Genomic DNA, 18,463 nt, shown 5'->3' with positions numbered 1-18,463 from the left:
GACTACCATGAATGACAACATTAAGCTTATGACAGAACATAAGAAGCTTATGTGGCACAATGCTGAGGTTTGTGCAGGTACGGTATGGGGAAGGTAAAGTGACTTGCTGTTAGTTTTTGACTGAACTGCCTTTTTATCAGACTTCCATTCACATTAGCATTAGCCAACACACAGTTTATGCTTCATTACTGTATCTGATGGCACTACAGAGTCATTGCCAACTTAAGTTTGCATCAGCAGATTTAAAACTTGGAGTATCTGTGTTCTGCATACTAGCTTCCGTGAGTGCTACATGGGTGTTTGCTCAATTGATTTAGAGTATTTCAACTGTCTGCTCCTGAAAATCCCCTGTCTCAAGACTATTAAATTCTGTCAGACTTAGCTGGATTGCTTGAACTTGCCAGCGCTGTAAGTGGTAATAACTTCTGTATCATTTGAATTTATTAAGTAAACCAAAAGGCTGGAAGATGTCAGAATACTGACAAATATTTCAGATACTATATAGAAAGAATTTACCTAAGTTCTAGCCAAATACTTTTTTTCACTCGGTAGAAGCTCTGCACAATGGCTGAACCATCTAATACAAATAATAATTTTTTCCCCGATAGAAATTAAAGTACAACTCAAGTGGGATTGTTACAGCTGAATATAAAATAGCATCAGAATTAGGGCTACAAAAAAGTATTTCTTTTCTTGAACAGTGATTATGTCATTGTAATCATCTGCTCAACATTGCTAGCAGATGGTCATGGATAAGAACAGTCAAACAGGTTAGGGAAATTCTTTTCAAGGGAAGAAGAGCACAGAAGAGCACGGGCTGTGCATATTTCAGTTCACACAATTGCACAAATAAGAAATGGGAATCACAGCTGCAGTAATTCCCTTAATATGCAACAATACAAACACAACTATCCTGTTTTCAGAAGGTTCAAGTAAGACTTCTGCTTCAGTAAGATTACAACTCATGTTTCTTTGAAAACTAGCCATTTGTTGTTTTTCCTTTTAATTCTGGAAGACTTACATTGATATCTCGTACATACTGCAAAGAATAAATCACTCCAAGCTTGCAAAGTGCTAGGAAGACTGGAACCTGAGCATCTGGGCTTGCTTCAGCTGCCATGTCATAGAATCGTTTTGCAAGATGAATATCCTAAAGTTAAGAAAATACAAAGCTTAATTTTGAAGAAATTGAAACATTAACCATAAAATCTAGAGCTTTTTCTAGAAGCTATTGTATACTGTCATTTGAATACAAGGGTTTTGGTCAAGTTCAACTCTTTCTTCCATAGTGGAACTATAGGAGAGGGAAGTATTATTCACCTGCATAAAGCATGGCTGCATACACCCATTGTGAGCCCCTGTGTACTCATTTCAGCTACCTATGTGTAGCCATCCCTGCTTCGGGTTGGAGAATACTCTGTGCAAATAATAGCACTAGGACTCACTTTTCTCAAATTCTTAGCAGTTACAGTAAACATGATGGAATAACATTTTTCATGTTTTTATTACTTGCTCTGAATTGGGTTGGTTTCAAGGCAGAAGCAAATGTAGTAAGTCCATGCCTGAAAGGATTTTTTTTTTTTTTAAAGAAAACATCCCAACTTTAGCACTGTTACTTTTAGCTGCAGGCTCACTTTCAAAAGTTAACTAGTTTTGAGGACTCAGTTAAAAAGAGAAAACAGTCCTACAATAAAATCTGAAGATAAATTTCAGAAATAATTCTGTTTGCGTACTGTATTTTCACTTCTACAGCTAGGTGAGTATGCAGTTTTCAAATGCTGATCGCTTGCTGCTGCCCAAGTACCAATACTGAGCTAAGACTTGCCCTTCACTGCTCTGACCTTTTGCCAAGAATTTAGGGGAAAAGAAGCAAAAATTGGTCTTTTACTGAACCAACACAATAATTAAAAGGTGCATACCTAGCCAAAACTCAATGTTGAAGCTGACTGAAAATAAGAAAAATTAAACCATTTCTTACAGTTTCAGGTCACCCAGAAGATATTACTAAAATCATACATTAATTGCATGAATTAATGATACATTAAGGTAAGGTAGGCTGCTCAAAATTAGTATGCAAATACTAACTACATTCTTTTGACACATACAAGAACACGCTGCTCTGGATTCCCTGTTTTAGTTAATTACTGACAGCAATATGCCATGGGCTTCCTTGGAGGACCAGATATACTGCCTTCTTTTAGGCAACATAGTTTGTAAAGGGAATTGTGGCCTAGCCCGATTTGAAGATCCATAGCTAAAAATCATATTGTTGTTGGTGCTTATGGCTTGTTACTTGAAGATGCTCAGAACTTGTTTGCAAAAGGTCACGATACAGAAAACGAATTATCAGCGTTTCAGAGGATGAGAACAATCTTGTGCCAAAACACTCTGAACCTGGAGCTGATGTACATTAACTTCATTACACTTCAAAGTCCTGAAAGCATTACTCGAGCATATGGCATTCTTTTTGCCTATCTTCACAACTGTGGGCAAATAGCTTTTTTCCCCGTCTGTGTCTTGTTTCTTCACATAGGTAAGCATGAAATGGATATACATATCCATCTGCTACTGGAGAATGTATTGGGAGACATGCTAACTCCTACAAAGTGGTTATATAGTGCCTAAAGCCCAGTAGTGGTTATGGACTTAAATCTAGTATTAGTAAATGCACTGCAAAGGAGCAGACTATTAGCCTACAGCTTACTCACCTGCTTGATTCCCAATCCCTTCTCATGCATGTAGCCCAGATTAAACATTGCTTGAGCACTGTGCTGTTGCTCTGATGCCAGTCGATAGTGAATAAATGCAGTTTCATAATCAACATCAGTACCAAATCCATAAAAATGGTAATCTCCAAGTTTAATTCTTGCAACTGTATATCCTATAAATCAAGAAACAACAACAAAAAAAATAGCTAGGCAAAGAAAGCCTGATATGGGCTTTAGTATTACTTTCCACAGTTTGCATGAACTGTTTCCCTTTTTTCCTCTCACATAAACTCTTTATAATTTATTTGGGTTTTTGTTTTGTTTGGTGGTTTTGTTGTGGGGTTTTTCTTTTTTTTTGTTTTTTGTTTTTTGTTTTTTTAAAATTTGGTTTAGCTAACCAAAATGCAACCAGTTTCTGTTTTCAGGGAAGTCCTTTTCCCAGTAATGCTACCAACATTTTTATTGCTATTTAGTGGGATAAGTTGAAAACCTGTGTCATGTTGTTCATAGCCACTTATTACAGGAAAACTTTTCATTTACTATATAGCCATTACAGTCTTCAGCTTTGTCTTTAAAACAGAGACACTGCAAACCTGAAAAATAAAATTTTTCATCATCATTTGGTAATTGAATACTTAGCCATTCCATCCTCTCGATTTCTAACTTCCTACTAAAAGCCAAGTAGGTCTGAAGATTTTCAGACAAAACCCTTGGGATCCATTGCATGATACACTTGCTCTTAAGCAAAAAGCTAGCGTCGAGACATTGATGTAGATGCACCCATACGAAAGTTAGAGACCTCACACTGAGATATTTAATTATTAAGTTTAGTTTTACTTATTTTAGGATAGATCACAAGCACCAGAGTTTAAACTTGGGTTGGCTGGACATGAAGATATCACTCTTCATCACTGAGCTTTGCTTGCTTTGAATAGGAAACTGCATTTCTTATAAATGATGACAAGTACCAAAATCCTAGAGAATACTTTGTACCTGTTTTTCCAAATGGATTTATTTTTAGAAAAGTCAGTGTAAACATTCCTTATGCTGTTTAACACTGCTCTATAATTCCATATGGAATGATAAAAGAAACACACCACACATTGTTTTAGTCCCTTTAATCTTCAGGATCTCAGAACAGCTCAGAACTGCAAGCGTATTGCAATGACGTTATAGCTAACAGTGGAACAAAGAACAACTACCCTATGTGGAATATAACTAATGTTGAACAGAAGGAGGTAAGCTTTCCTTCCTTCCTTCCTTCCCTGTTTCATAAAACCCATGAAATTAAATGTTAATGGCTCTACTAAAAATAAACTGTAATCAGAATTGTGAGGTATGGAACATACCTTGAGAGGCTGCTCTATTCCAGTGAAGCAAAGCCCGAGGATAGGTTTCATTTTCTCCTACTATGCTAGCTTCTTCTAGAGAAGAAAGTAATTCAGTTAAATAGGAGCATGGCACAGCACACGCACACAAGACCACAAAACCCCCCCACGCTTATACTCAGACTGCTGAAAGGAACTAAAAACTTGAAGTAATCTGTGCTATAGCACAAACAAGATTCAACTCATCTGAAACTTTTAAAAACCAATTCATTTATTTGTTTTTTCCACATATCCGCCCACATAAGAGCTAGGAACACACTGTACCGTTTCACCCTGAAATACTGCTTACCGAGCACCTCTCCTATTCCTGCTGTAGGAGATTCTGGGGCATACTTGAGGAATGCCAGAAGATGCCAGTCTTAAGAGCACACAGTTTGGGCTCTGACAAAGCTGCACTCAAATACAAGGCTCAAGTATAAGCTATTTTAGTTTGAACGTTTCAAAAACAAGACTAGTGAAGTAAAATGAAGGCTTAAACTCCTTAATCAGCCAGAGCACGCATATTTGACACAGCAGTGCTACAGCTACTTCAGAACAGAAGTTACTGTACTTGTCCATAAACCGAGGGTTGCTGAAGTATCGGAGTTCAGACAGCTCAAAGGATTTCTAACTTCTTCACTTCTAGTTTAAAGTATGGTTTCAGCTATACTATCTCAGAGTTGACATACAGATTTTCTGTATAAACTGTATGAAGTAATTTTAAATTAATCTCCAGTCGAGATGCAGACACATCTGAGTAATGACAATCAGAATTTTAACCCAGGGAAAGACACTATTTCTTTGTAAGAATGCACTCCCAGCCAAGACTGCCATTGTTGTAAGCTCTTCTGAAGATGAACCACTAAGACACCTTCAAAAAACATTAACTGGAAATTAAGATAAGCAATTAAGACAAGCCTATTAGCCACCAATAGCTGATTTTTATATACAAAGCCCTAAAGCTGGTAATGAGACACCTAGATTTCTGGATTTGAGATCCAGAAAGTTTAATACACTGGGTTTTGTAGTTTCTAGAAAGATTTGTCACTTGTATTTCCATTGTTTCCCTGTGACCTCAAACTCTTAAAAAAAAATAATATCCAAGCTCTAGCCATCTAGTTGCAATCAGAGACCCGGGACAAGTTTTTTCAAATATAACAGAATCAACTACCCAGTTCCTCATCCCTGCTTCAAGAGTAGTATGAGTAAAGTTAAAAAAAAAAGTCTGAAAGAAAACAATGCGCTGGTAGAAAAGATGCTACAAAATAAAGAGCAAAGGAAACTGAAGCTTATATGCATAGTAAAGGCTAAAGGTAAAACTAATGTAATTCCTACTTCACAGATTTAAAAATAAAATGTTAAGACTGTGTTTCAGAAGTCCAGGGAAGAGAATTTTCACATTGTACAAGTTTCTAAAGCATTCTCTCCCTACCCTGTAAGTCAGAATTTAAGTGTATTCTAACTTTTAGGCCAGAAAGTTAAGTGAAAATTAAAACTGCTTTCCAGTGTGAAGAGCAGGAATGAGGACAAGAGTCTCACTGAAATTCTGACTGAACAAGAGCTATGTAATTGTATCTTCAAGCGTTCTACTAAATGGAGGCCAACTCCAAAAAAACCCAAAATACTTTCAGTACAAATTCAGGTCCTTACTCTGATCAAGTATGAAAGCAGCATTGCTTTGTGCAACTTCGTAGCCTTGTTCTGCCAGAAGAAGATATTGAACCACAGCAGAATTTGAATCACCATCTTTATAGCTGTTGTAGGCAGTCATCAGTCTTTCAGACCAACGCCCTCGTTCACATACGTTCTTAAACAACTGCATAGGAAAAAAAACCAAAGGAGGAGAACACTAGTCAAGAACTTTGGAAATTTCAGTTTTGCAAGAGGTAAACCTTGTTCAAAATGTTTACATATCAGAGGAAAAACCTGACAGACTAACTCACTACTTAAGACAGGGTTACTTTAAGATACAGGTTACGAAGCAAATACGTGCCACGATTCAGATGCTTTTTCAGACTTATTCTTAATATCAGCTTTTCTGTTACACTCAAACTCATATCTAAATGAAAAATTCAGTACTTATAAAATACCAGTGTTTGCTATTACATTCTTTTGGTTTTCTTCTGTTGATAAAGCAAATACAAACCTTCCTTATCAACATAAAAATATTTTTCTCATGAGATACAAAGGAGTTTGATAATAACCACTTTTTCTTTTGATAGCCTTGCTCTGCAGTCACCAGTGGATTTTAGCTAGGACAAATTTCCTATATAAGCTGATGTGGTTATAGCCAACCTTTTGCAAGTCAGTATCATGTGATCTTTATAAACAGATGACCTTACCTCAACAGCAGTATGACAGGATCGCATCACTCCAGTGCCAGTAGCATGCATCTGAGCCAGATTATAAAATGCCAGAATGTGGCCACCCTGGGAGGCCAAATTAAAATATTTCAAAGCTTGTTTATAGTCTCTCTTGACTCCAATGCCATCTAAAAGAAAGAGCAAGTCATTGCTATTCATTCCTTTTGAAAAGCAGAGTTGTAGAAAATGTATTGTGTACTTTCTCTTTAAAATTATTAACGAAAAACGTTGTGAAAGTGTTAGGAAAAGCAGAACGAAATAGAAATTCAATGCAGTAAGGCCACCCCACGTGCAGTATATATACACTTCTACCGCCACCTAGCGAACAATTACCGGAAGGGCAGATGCTTAGACCCAGCAAATCATTTTCATACCACTTACTGTAATACATGGAACCCAGTTGAAGTTGTCCATCAACCCATCCCTGTTCTGCAGCCTTCTGGAAATACTTCAGTGCTAGCTCATAATTCTGCAGAAAGATTTGGTCCGGTCGTTAAAGCCTTGCAATACACCCCAATTTCAGTAACAAAAGAAAATATGTGTGCACACATATGTGTAAGTGTAAGGACAGATCTAAATTACAGAAAAATTACAGCAAGATATATAGTGCTAAAATATTCACGTGGTCAAAATGTGGAAACAAAAACCCCCAACCAAGCAGTCTGCACTGATATTAGCATGTCTTAAATCTGTAGCTGTCTCAAAGCTGGCATCCACATAAGCATTGCTATAAATACTTACGCTTAACAGAACGGATGCCCTCTTTATTTCTAGAACAATTGTTTAACTTATTTCATCAGCTTTGGGCTAATTAACTTCTCAATATCTGTTTGCATAGCTAAATACAAAACATTTGACAAGAAACCTTCTTGTGGGAAAAGCAACAAGGCAAATGAACTAATTAAAAATTTCAAATTGTTCCTCCACTGTCACAAGAGACAGAAAACGGGGACAGTTAGGACTGGTTTTAGTTCACAAGAAAACTAAAGCCAAGTTCAAAACTGCTGCTAAAAATTCACACTGCTATAATAGCTAATAGCTGCTAATTCCATAATGATTTTATTATTATTATTATTATTATTATTATATGTATTACAGATTTCCTCATGGAGTTTTCAGTTTAACAGAAATATTCACAATTCAGTACTTCCCTCCAGAGAAAGTCTTCCGACAACGAGAAATTACACAATCACCTATGATTAGAAAAACAACCGTCAAAAGCTTACCACTGGAACACCTCTTCCGTAGAGGTAAGCCATTCCTAATCCACTCTGTCCAACTGGATTACCCTGAAAACACAGGAAAAACAATTCTGAAAAGAATGGCAAAACCTGCAGCTACGTCTTTCAAATCTGGTATGTCTCTAACATCACTAAAAATAAATAACAATGTTTCAGATAGATTTGCTTTGTAACTTTGCTCCAAGTACATAAGTTATTTAGGGAGAAAACAGCATCTTTGGTAATTTTTATTCAGTAACTACACAGGTGGTTAACAGGAAAAAGAAGCACTTTCAGTACTGGTTATGAAAGTCTACTGTGCACTCTCAAAATGTTGTACAAGACATAGAACCCCCACACCCCCCAGCCCACAGAAAGTTGGGGCATTAACAGCTTATTCGTCCGTACTTTTTCCAAGTTTATGATTTTCTGGATGCTACAGAAGCTTCAAAAACAACTACAGGAACTCCAAGAATCTGTCTTAAGGCATATCGGTGGCTGTTCTGTAGGCTGCATTACTGACCGCTGTCCCTGCGAACCAGGACAGGCAACGGGGCACATCAGAAACCTTCAGTTAATGCAGGAAATTAGCAAGCTGAGAGACCCTTACTCTAGGACAGAGATGAAGAACAGCAGTCTAGTTGTGGAATGCAAGAACCATGAAGACAGTGATCTTAGAACAGTCCCTGCAAAATTTCATCTACTATGTTCCACATGCTAAACATCATTCCTGGAGGATACTCATGCTTTAACTGTACGTACACCACCATAAAGGATAGGTCAAAGACAGACACAAGGGATTAACAGCTCAAAACCAAACACTCCAGTGAGATGAGAGGTATAAAACCAAAAACATTATCTATTCCCTGAGCACCAAACAGAACCAAAATAACGTTGTATCAGTGCATTGCAACTTCCTGTGACAAGGCAACTTCAGATTAATGAAAATTAACAACAGAATGCAGGCTACTCAGGTGGACAGTATTTCATACTGATGCCAGCATTCATGAGAGACTCCTTGTGCTGAACACAACTTCACGAAGCGCCGCGATCAGAACTGCAGGCAGCTTCTGACATCTTAAGACAATGAATGTTTAATTATGGGCTAATCTGGGACAGAAGTTGGGAGTAGGTGTACGCACACAGAAGCAGACAAAAAGAAGCACTTCCAGCATTTCTGGACTAATCAACTTTTTAGTGCATCTGCTGTATTTCTAGCTTACAGATAATCATACCATATCAGCAGCTTTCTTGAAATACTGAAGAGCTGTTTCATTGCTCTGAGGTACAACATCACTTCCTTCCGAGTACATCTGAAAGAGAAAGGCGTTATTGAAGAACAGCTGAAGGAGTTTAGGATGAAGATCATGGAGCATTTTCACTTTGCCTATGAGAGGGAGTCTATTGTACTTTAGATGAGTCTGACTACTGCTCTACTAAACAACCATTAAAGAACTTGCCCAGGAGCAGAAGACATGTCTACACTGTAAAATTCATATCCAGAGTGTTTAACTTCCTAATGGAGAATGATCTGCCCATAAAATTAAAAAGTTTTCAAGACAATACCTTTCATTTTTAGGTTCTACCAGTGTGGAGTAAAGATGACATAATCAGGCAAAAATCTTCTAAGACCAGTGAAAGTCCAACTGTATTAGCAGTTACAATACTTGAAAATAAAGCAAAAATTGGCTGCTAAGCCCTGCTCATTTCAGTATTTATTAGATACTAAATACTCAAGCAGAGACAGCAGGAACCAGCAATTTCTCCTGTCAGATGCCTTGACCAGTGCTTTATGCTATTTTTTCATGCTCTACGGACAAATTTTGCATCCTCTACTGCAGGGGCAGCCTGAAAAAGATGAGCTAGAGCTGCTGCTTATTGCAGCCTAACCTTAAAGGGTACTCAAGTTGAATAATCAGGATTTAGCTCCTCACAGGGTGAAGGCAGCCTGCAACCCAGATCTCAGGCAAGTGACCTTCTAAGCAGTAACACATTAGCATTGCTAACAGAGGCTTGTCAATCATGTTTTAGATTAGAAAAAAGGACTTAAATCTGAGAAAACTGCTATACAGTAGTCTACCTTGCAGATAGACTCGGGCTTTGGTTCAGAGCAGATGCAGACCTGCTGGCAACTCTGACTCAAGACACCTCAGTGTTCTACACAGAATAAGAATATAGATGGCTTTCCCCTTTCCTTCCTGAATTTAGTATTTCCCACTAGGCAAAACTTCTGACAAGCCTAGCTTTCCTCACACACTGTATGGAAAAGCATAATGGCCTACGCCAAGTTTTGAACTCCACCACAGAATAAGAACATTTAGGCATTCAACCACTTTTTAAAATAAAATAATTAAAAAATCTAGTTCAAGCACTATCTGAAAAAAACAGAAGTTCCTAAAGTGAAGGAGCAAGCAGAAAATTTAGACTAGACATAATAGACTATGACACTCAAATCTTGCAGGACAATTTAAAACAGTAGCAAACCAGAAGTACTTAGATTCCAGCATTCAAGTTTTAGACTGCCTGATACCAGAAAGTGGGAAGTATTTGTTATTTTTCTTTGAAAGGCAGTCAATTTTCTTACTTTTAAGACTCTTCATATCTTACCTTTCCTAGAAAGGCCATGGCATGTGAATTGCCAGCATTAGCTGCTTGATTGAAATACTCAAATGCTCGCTGTAGGAAAAAATACGAAGTGTTTTAGCCACCATGACTATGATTTGAGTACCTTTTCTTGCAAATGGAACAGAGGTAAGTACGTTGTTTGCCAAGTTACCAGGTTCTTCTGGGAACAGGAGTTATCAATCCCACCTAAATCAATATATGTAACAGGGTTTCCCATTTAGAATAGGAATATTGAGCAGCAGTCCCTCTCAACAGTGGATTCCAGAAAACAGGAAAAAAATATGACAACTGCTACTATGCACAAGCTACACAGGTGAATCTTACTTCTTTGCTGTACCTCCAAACCTTGCTTAGAAGAGGGGAGATCTGCCAGTACCTATTCCAGTTTCACACAGAGCTTGGCTATACTCGTTCTGACTACTTGATATCATCTCTGAACCCCTCTAGAGCTGTCACTTTAAGGCATTTTAAATGTCACGACCATTAAATAATTTCTGGTTGGTAGCAGAGTCTGAAATAATCCTCAGGCTGCACATCCTCAGCTGTCCATTTTTTCAATACATATTTTAAGAAAAGGTTAGCTATGTTAACTTCTATAAGCAGTAGCTAGGTTGGCTTATATCAGCAGAAGTTCTATTTTCTGTGCACACTTAATATCCTTAGTGTTGAAAGTTGCACTGTTTTGTGTCTACAGAAGCAAAATATCCTTGCAAGCCACAGAAACCGGACTATCACTACTAATGCATACACAATGTGTCATGAAGACTCTACTACATGCACAAAAGCTCAGCCACTTTCAAGTACTACTTGATGAAAACCTGGTCTTTGTTTTCGAGTTCCTCATTTCTGAGATGATTAGTCTTAAACTAATTGTGTAAGAAAGCCAGCTCCATGTACTAGTCACATAAAGATTAAGTTTTATTGAATGAATTAAGTTTTACTGAACAAGACTGAAGTCTTTTATTTTTTTTTTACTGAATTTACTGAAGTCATTAAATACATTGCAGTGGTACTTAAACACTTTTGCTTCACTGTGGTCTCAGCTATACTTCCTCCTTTTCTGCCAAGTGTAAGACACATCAGAGAGATATAAAAAGGGTACCTGATGATTTTGCTCTACTCCTCTTCCTCCATGCAAGTGTAACTGTCCAAGGCCAACCTAAAAACAAGTTTTCCATGACAAATAAGTCACTGTTCTCTAGGGACTGTTTTTTCTAGTAATACAGATACCAGTGAGCTAATTACACGCAGAAAGACAGACCCTATTAGAGTTAAAGACACCACAAAGTCAGAAGACACAGATTTGCTTCAGTAACTACAGTACAGTCCTATTTTTCCACATTAGCTTAAGCAGAAATTTTACCCTAGATAAGAGTGACGTGACTGTCCTAGATACAAAGTAACTGTTCATTCAAATTCTGCCTGCCTAATTCTTAATTCACATATAACCAAGCTGAACTGTGACAATTTGCCTGTACCGGCGTCCTCCCCTCCTGCACTGCGTAGAAGAGGTCAAGCCTGCAGCATGCAAAAGTCATGTAAGAGCAGAAGCAGCAAGAAATTCAGGTCCCCTGTCACGACCAGTTCTTTTGATCAAGGCTTCCTCCACAACACCTGAAGAGAGCTATCTTAAGCTAGTGTGGCTGGTTTCCAGTGAAAGTCAAGATCCTCTTCCCTAAGATACTAAAATTGTAATGTTTTATTTTCCACAAAATTTGAATTTACTGTCAAAGTTCTATCTTAAACACTCTAAAATATAAGCCCCTTCTCTTAAAAACTTATCAGGAAACAACAACCAGGTTGCTTTAGGAGGAAGAGGAAACTAATACTCCAGCATCTTTCCCTATTTCATAAAGCTGTTCCTGTAATTCCTGAAAACCTCTGCATGCCAGTAGGTGAACTTAATCTTACCTGTGCTTGTACATCTCCTTTCTCTGCTAAAAACTGGTAATATTGAATCAAGTCTTCCTCTAGCATCCCACTTGCCATTCCTGGATTTTCTACTTCATCTGCTAAGCGAATTCGCTGAACCACTGTGCCACCAGTCAAAGAAATGTCACTAGCAACTGGAAAACAGATAAGATAAATTTTCAGAGAGTTCTGTTCCATACAAATATTACACTGCAACTTAGTAAAAACAGATCTTTAAGAGCTTCAGACTGTTACTCAGAGCGAATTAATTATTTCAACACTCTCCAAGAATTAAAGACATTTCAATAGCGATGAAAATAGGGTATCATGATTCAGGGCCAGATAACAGCAGGAATTCTCTGGTTTTATACTGTTAGTGTTGATAGTACTTCTAGTATCTTCTAGGTGAACAATACAGAAATATATAGAAAGTCAAGAACATTAGCTCAGTAAAAAGTTTTTACCGTGATTAGCTACAAGTCGGTAGTGAGTGAGAGCAGATTCACAACTCTGAAGGACTCCTATCCCAGCCCAGTACCGGTAACCCTAGAAAGGAAAATAAACACATATGGGACTATTAGTTATTTGACAACACACTGCTTCCCAGTTTACAAACTTTTTTTATGTTACTTGAGCAAGATTTGACCGACACCACAGGCAAAACAAAGGCCACAAGTCCATCGTGTCCACATTAAAAGCGACAGACTGATACCATTAAAGGTTAAGCGTAGCCAGTATACTTCAGATATTACTGAGGAAAAAGCAAATAAGCAGAATGATACGAATGGGTGAAAACCTAAAGCCTTTTACTTACACATGTTGCACTTTGTCTTAAATCTCACAATACTGATTAAAACAGCATCTTCTGTAAAGATCTCTGGATTTCACAGTTCTCATTAGCCTATAAAAATTAAAAGTCTGACACTTCTGCTTTTAGAGATGTAAATATGGCCCATCTAAATTCATAGTAGTATACAGCTTAAAACAAGCAGACTTTTCCTTAGGTTAACAAGAAGTAATAGGAGTCCTACTGCCCACCCAATGCATGCATGATGTTCTAATATTTGGCCAGTGTATGCAAATCTCACATAAAAAAATTTAAGAGTATAAAAAAGTTCTTGCATGTATAAAGTTTATTAACTACATTACTTACCAAGATCATATGGGCAATCAGATTTCCTCCTAAAGCTCCAAAAGTGTAATACACCAGGGCCTTTAAAAAAAAATAATCATTGGTTATCTAACATCTGCCTCCAAGATAAAATACAAGATCACACACTGAAGATTTATGAGTTACCTTAGCTTGACTAGAATTGACTCCTAGACCAGATGCATACAGAAATCCAAGAGCCTAGAAATAAAATGAAGTTTGTTAGCACACCCTTTGACAAATCCAGAATCAGTTTTCTTGGAATACATAAAGAAGTCGAACAACAGTTCGAAGTTGCAAATAATATACCAAGCTCTACCTTCACTTTGGTACCTCCTAAATCTAGGCCCTTCCCTGCCCCTTTTAACGTATGGATTTTCTGAATTATTCAGTTGCCTAGGACAGGACACTAACAATAAAAACATCTCACCAGAATTCACTCTAGTGGATCGAACGCCAAAAAGAAACTACTGCTTCCCTGAATGAAAAAAATAGATCCAAAGGCCCTGAACAGTAAAAATATCCCAGTTTAAAGACCCTCAAGTGAAGATCAGCAACATCTGTCAGGTTATTCACGTGTCCTATCTGACCTGTACACCAGGGCAAACACAGATGAACCATGACCTTCTTTGGATTGGTCTTACTGCTTGATTTACTGTCTAACACATCCTATGAATTTACTGTTTTGCATCTGTCCTGCCACGGGTTAGTTGCATTTATGACTATAAATATAAGCAGTTAGAATGCACAGAACTGTTTGGCTGAGGTGTGGGTTGTTTTGGTTTGCTTGGGATTTTTTTTGTTTTTTGTTTTTTTTTCCTTCTCCAAAAGTTATTTTTGATCTTAAAATTTACATAATTATTGCTCTATCTGTAACACCTGTTACAGCTGCATGGTTCAGAGGAGAAACTAGTAGCACAGAAGGTAACAGCGTATATATAAAGCTGTCAGATTTCATGGTGTTCTAAGACCATTCTAGGCAATTCTGAAAGCACATACCCCCTGAAAAAATCACCTCATGCAGGCAGTATGGAATTCTAGACCAATAAAAGTCAAGGCCTTCACCAAGATACAAAGTTTCTAGAGAAAACACGTTCCTGCCTTCTATGATAAATCAGCACTCCAACATTAAAACAGGCAACAGCATGAGATTTGGTAGCCTAAGAACTAAATGAAACTGGCTAATTCCTAAAGAAGCTGACACTTCCAAATAAACAGTAAGTACATGCAAATATTGACGCATTAAAATTATTCACACCCACATTTTATGATATTACACATGATCATTTATGTTTGAACAATTCTATAATTTTCAAAGGCAAATGGACAAAGTAAGTCCCGTTCCACTAATCAGCTTTCAAGATTCCTAAGGAGTTTATGATTTCCTAGATTAAAACCTTGTGTGTATCTACCCATCTCAAAGACAAAACTGCAGATGAAAAGCTGCAATATCCCAAACAAACCACAAGAAAAGACACAGAGTTCAGCTGTTTGCTGGCTGGAGTCACCTGTATCTACCTGTTTTCTGACTTACACATCCAACCTAGTCAGTCATACAACAGAAAAGAACTTAAATGAAAAGACCACCACCATACCATATTGCTGGTGGTTTAATGCCGGGGTTTTTTTACACTCACAGAGAAGACTTGTTTCCATGTGTCTTCCGTGTGTTTACCTTGGGGTGCAGGTGACATTTGTTACTGCACCCTCAGTAATGCCAGCAGCATGCAGAAGCAGAAGCATTTGGGGGACAATCTTTGAACAAAAGCAAGGCACTGATGAAATTCAAAAAGGTAAAGGCAATCAGTAGCCAGGATTAGGAAATGCTTAGGCCAGAATTAATAAAATGTATTTCTTGAACCAGAGCCTGAACCAAACATTTTACACCAAGTTTTCAAATCATTTAAAAGAGCAGTACTCTGCCCCGTTTTTTTGTTTTGTTTGGTTTTGGTTTTGTTTTTTTTTTTTTTTTTTTTTTTTTTGACCAGGCAACAGATAGCACTTACTGTTCTCATTCTATTCTGGACACAAGAACAATTTATATAACCACCTTAGAGTAAGCACAATCTATGAAGCCATTTATAAACCTATCAAAACTTCTGTAGAATCTAAGGACATACATACCATTTGTCCTTTAGGAGAACCTTCTTCTGTTAGTTTTTCAAATAGTTCTTTCGATGACTGGATGTTCTGCTTCAAGTAATCCCCAAACAACAAAGCATAAGACACTTTCTCCATTGCCTTGGTATGATTCATGTCAGCTGCTTTCAGAAGATATTGATATGCTCTTAAAAGAAAACAATTTCTAAGTCACCTTGAGGCAAAGATGCAGATTCCATTCATAAGCCTGAAGATCTGGTGGGGGTGTGTGTGTTTTGCTCCTCTGTTTTTGCTTCTATTTCCCACAAATACATCTAACTACAGTAATTTGTTCTACTCCAAATCATCAATCTATGCAACAACCCATATGATTTAGCTAACAAACTGCATTTTAATGTTCACTCTGCTCCATACCCAAAGCAATGTGCATTTCCTCCCCTGTAAGATAGATGAAAAGTTTAAGGACAAATGATTACGGTTTTATAGCAACAATTTTAAGCCCCGTACTAGATATCTATTAGGACCGCTAGTTTGATAGCTTCACAGATCATGACCGAAAAAAGAAGCCTGAAAAAAAGACTATGGAGTCTCTTTGATTTGTTGAGCACAAAATCATTCCAAACCCCAATGCTGGGTCCAAGACAACTATATACATGATCAATTTTGTGATGAAAAATGAGGAAAAGCATTGTAACAATGAGAAAGTTCTCTGGAAACCCATCCTTCTACTTCAGCCTCAGAACTTACAGTAGTCCTCCAAAATAGGTTCACAGCAATTAAAAAACTGTCCTTAAACATTGACACAAGCACGGTACTGTCAAGCATGCTTCAGCTCGTTTTCTCATGGACCTTTGATACCATTCCAAGATTCTTATTTACTTCTCCCTTCTATTCTCAGACTTGCTTTCTTTCAGCCTGAGGCACACCTGGTTTCTCATACAATTTTGTCTTCTAAGAAAAATGTAAGGTGTTCAAGAGAACCAAGATCTATTATTGTTTTACAATTCCTACATTATTTTATATAAAAGAATACTAAGCAGAGTCTAACAGATATTGTTTCCCTTTGCCTTCGCCAAGGGGTGATGGACAACTTCAGTTTCCCTGATACATAAAGTAGAAATACACTCCCTTATCTCCATGAACAAGTTTAACATGGTAATAGCGCTCACATAATAATCAGCAGCCTGAAGTCACCACTTACTGATGAGAATATCAGTGTGAGTACCAGGGAGCTCTAAATTACATAGCTACTCTTAATTACAGTGGTAAGCTGACAACTATTTCATCAGTAGTTGGATATATACAGAGTAGAAAACAGACCAGAATGAACAGAACACTCATTTAATTCTCTTTTTTGGTTCCACCTAAAAGCATTACCCTTTTCTGTCATACAACGTTAATTATTAGTGTTTTAACAATTTGTTGAGATCAAGTTTAATACTGTCTTTATGATGACTGAAAACATTAGAAAGCAGGAACAAAACCAGAGCAGGACAAGAAATGCTGATTTTGCCCACTTAATCTTTGAAGCAGAAGGAGAACCAGACCGTAATAAACATTTGAAAAAGGACAAATAAGTGGTATCATGTTCACAGTTTTCTTCTGGGCAGTTGCCACATACAAATTGTGGCTAGAGAACTGCAGTGCCATCTTGCATTAACTCAACGTTTTGATCACCACTCTTCAGAAATCAATCTTATACAAATTTTCGTGAATTCAGAGGAAAGCAGGCATAAATTTGTTTTTCTAAACACCCTGAAATTACTATTTATGTTCAGTACTATCACTGCATAGTTTGATTCTAAGTCCAATGAAGTGCAAAGTGCCAGGGCAACTAATTTAATTTATCTTTCAATTAAGCCAGAGTGACCAGCCATGTCATCATTCTCTTGTGGGGGTGGAGGAGGTAGACTTACTCTTTCTTCTGAGCCTTTTTATTGCTTTCATTAAGGATTTTCATTCCGGTCTGATAAACATCCTCAGCTTCTTGCATCTGCCTTCTCTTATTAGACTGCTCTTCAGCTAAGAAAAAGAAAAGTGTACATTAAGAGCTCCAATTACACAGATCAAGGCTATTCTCTCAAAATTCCTATTGGTTCTAAAGGGAAATTACAGCCAGAAATATGTTTCTGGAACCAGTAAACAGACCAAGTGATTACAAAATGCTGTCTAAAGGAGGTGTTGGATATCTTGGTAGACAGTTTCTTCCCACGTGATGTTTATCATGTACAAGTTTGCTGTTAAAATGTAATTTTCATTGCTCCAAAGCAAGCTGTGCAAGGAAGAAACATTCTTTCAGGAGGATGTTTCCTAGAGAAGGATGGCCTTTGTGCAACAAATCAGCAAGTATAAGGGGAAACACTGTCAACCCCCTACATTCCCACAGCTTCAGAAACTAAGAGTTTTACAGATGCCTCCACTGCAAGACTTCCCAAATAGCTTTGGGAATTGGCATTTGCATTGTAATTTTTTAGATCATTAGAACTTTGCCTTTATAATTACTTGTGTATCATAGTACAAAGTGGCCATTAATGTATGGCAGGGCATTAAGAGGACTGAAAACACTAGCTTAAGAAAGCATTCCTTGGACCAGAACTAGAGATCAAGGTACTTACTTTCACAGAAGCCCCACTTTTGATCTTTCTTGTAATCATAGGTTGTTGCACACCAAAGCCTGCCATCTTCCCTCCCATCCGCAGTGCACTCTGCATACTCCTTCTCCATAAACAGAAAGGGGAAGTGGCAAGGTTCACCATCTGCTGTGCCTCCAATAGCTGTCAAAACTGAAAATACATTTCCGGGAATTAGGCTGCTTTCCTTTATTCCACAAATTAAAATCATCTACTACATACAGGAAAGCACTCTTATGTTGGCTTTAATTCCTATGAACTGCATTTAATAAAGTTTTCAATAAAATTTCAGATTTACAAAAGCCTGGAAAGCAATTATTTTTCTAAATAGCACCTGAAAAAATACTGTTCTTATTTTTAATTAGGAAACAAAACAGAAAGTATGTGGT

General features: G+C 37.5%; 1 protein-coding gene across 2 annotated transcripts in view; it reads right to left on the bottom strand.

The window, feature by feature from the left end:
* The window catches only part of SEL1L (SEL1L adaptor subunit of SYVN1 ubiquitin ligase), a 43,070-nt gene that overhangs the window by 4,422 nt on the left and 20,185 nt on the right, over positions 1-18,463 (bottom strand). The window contains exons 4-20 of one of the 2 annotated variants that reach the window (XM_080395229.1): positions 18,060-18,227; positions 17,361-17,466; positions 15,469-15,631; positions 13,492-13,545; positions 13,348-13,407; positions 12,659-12,740; positions 12,195-12,349; positions 11,386-11,442; positions 10,266-10,334; positions 8,894-8,971; positions 7,665-7,727; positions 6,820-6,907; positions 6,418-6,566; positions 5,726-5,891; positions 4,058-4,129; positions 2,709-2,881; positions 1,022-1,150 (exon numbers count right to left, since the gene is read on the bottom strand). In XM_080395229.1, the coding sequence (XP_080251355.1) occupies positions 1,022-1,150; positions 2,709-2,881; positions 4,058-4,129; positions 5,726-5,891; positions 6,418-6,566; positions 6,820-6,907; positions 7,665-7,727; positions 8,894-8,971; positions 10,266-10,334; positions 11,386-11,442; positions 12,195-12,349; positions 12,659-12,740; positions 13,348-13,407; positions 13,492-13,545; positions 15,469-15,631; positions 17,361-17,466; positions 18,060-18,227 (1,832 nt within the window). Of the gene's footprint in view, positions 1-1,021; positions 1,151-2,708; positions 2,882-4,057; positions 4,133-5,725; positions 5,892-6,417; positions 6,567-6,819; positions 6,908-7,664; positions 7,728-8,893; positions 8,972-10,265; positions 10,335-11,385; positions 11,443-12,194; positions 12,350-12,658; positions 12,741-13,347; positions 13,408-13,491; positions 13,546-15,468; positions 15,632-17,360; positions 17,467-18,059; positions 18,228-18,463 lie in introns of both variants that reach the window. The other variant, XM_080395228.1, reaches the window with a different exon arrangement.

This window comes from Falco punctatus (assembly GCF_963210335.1).
Source record: "Falco punctatus genome assembly, chromosome: 7".
Classification (NCBI taxonomy): Eukaryota; Metazoa; Chordata; class Aves; order Falconiformes; family Falconidae; genus Falco; species Falco punctatus.
The sequence above is the reverse complement of the archived record's forward strand: the minus strand, read 5'-3'. Positions and strand labels throughout refer to the sequence as shown.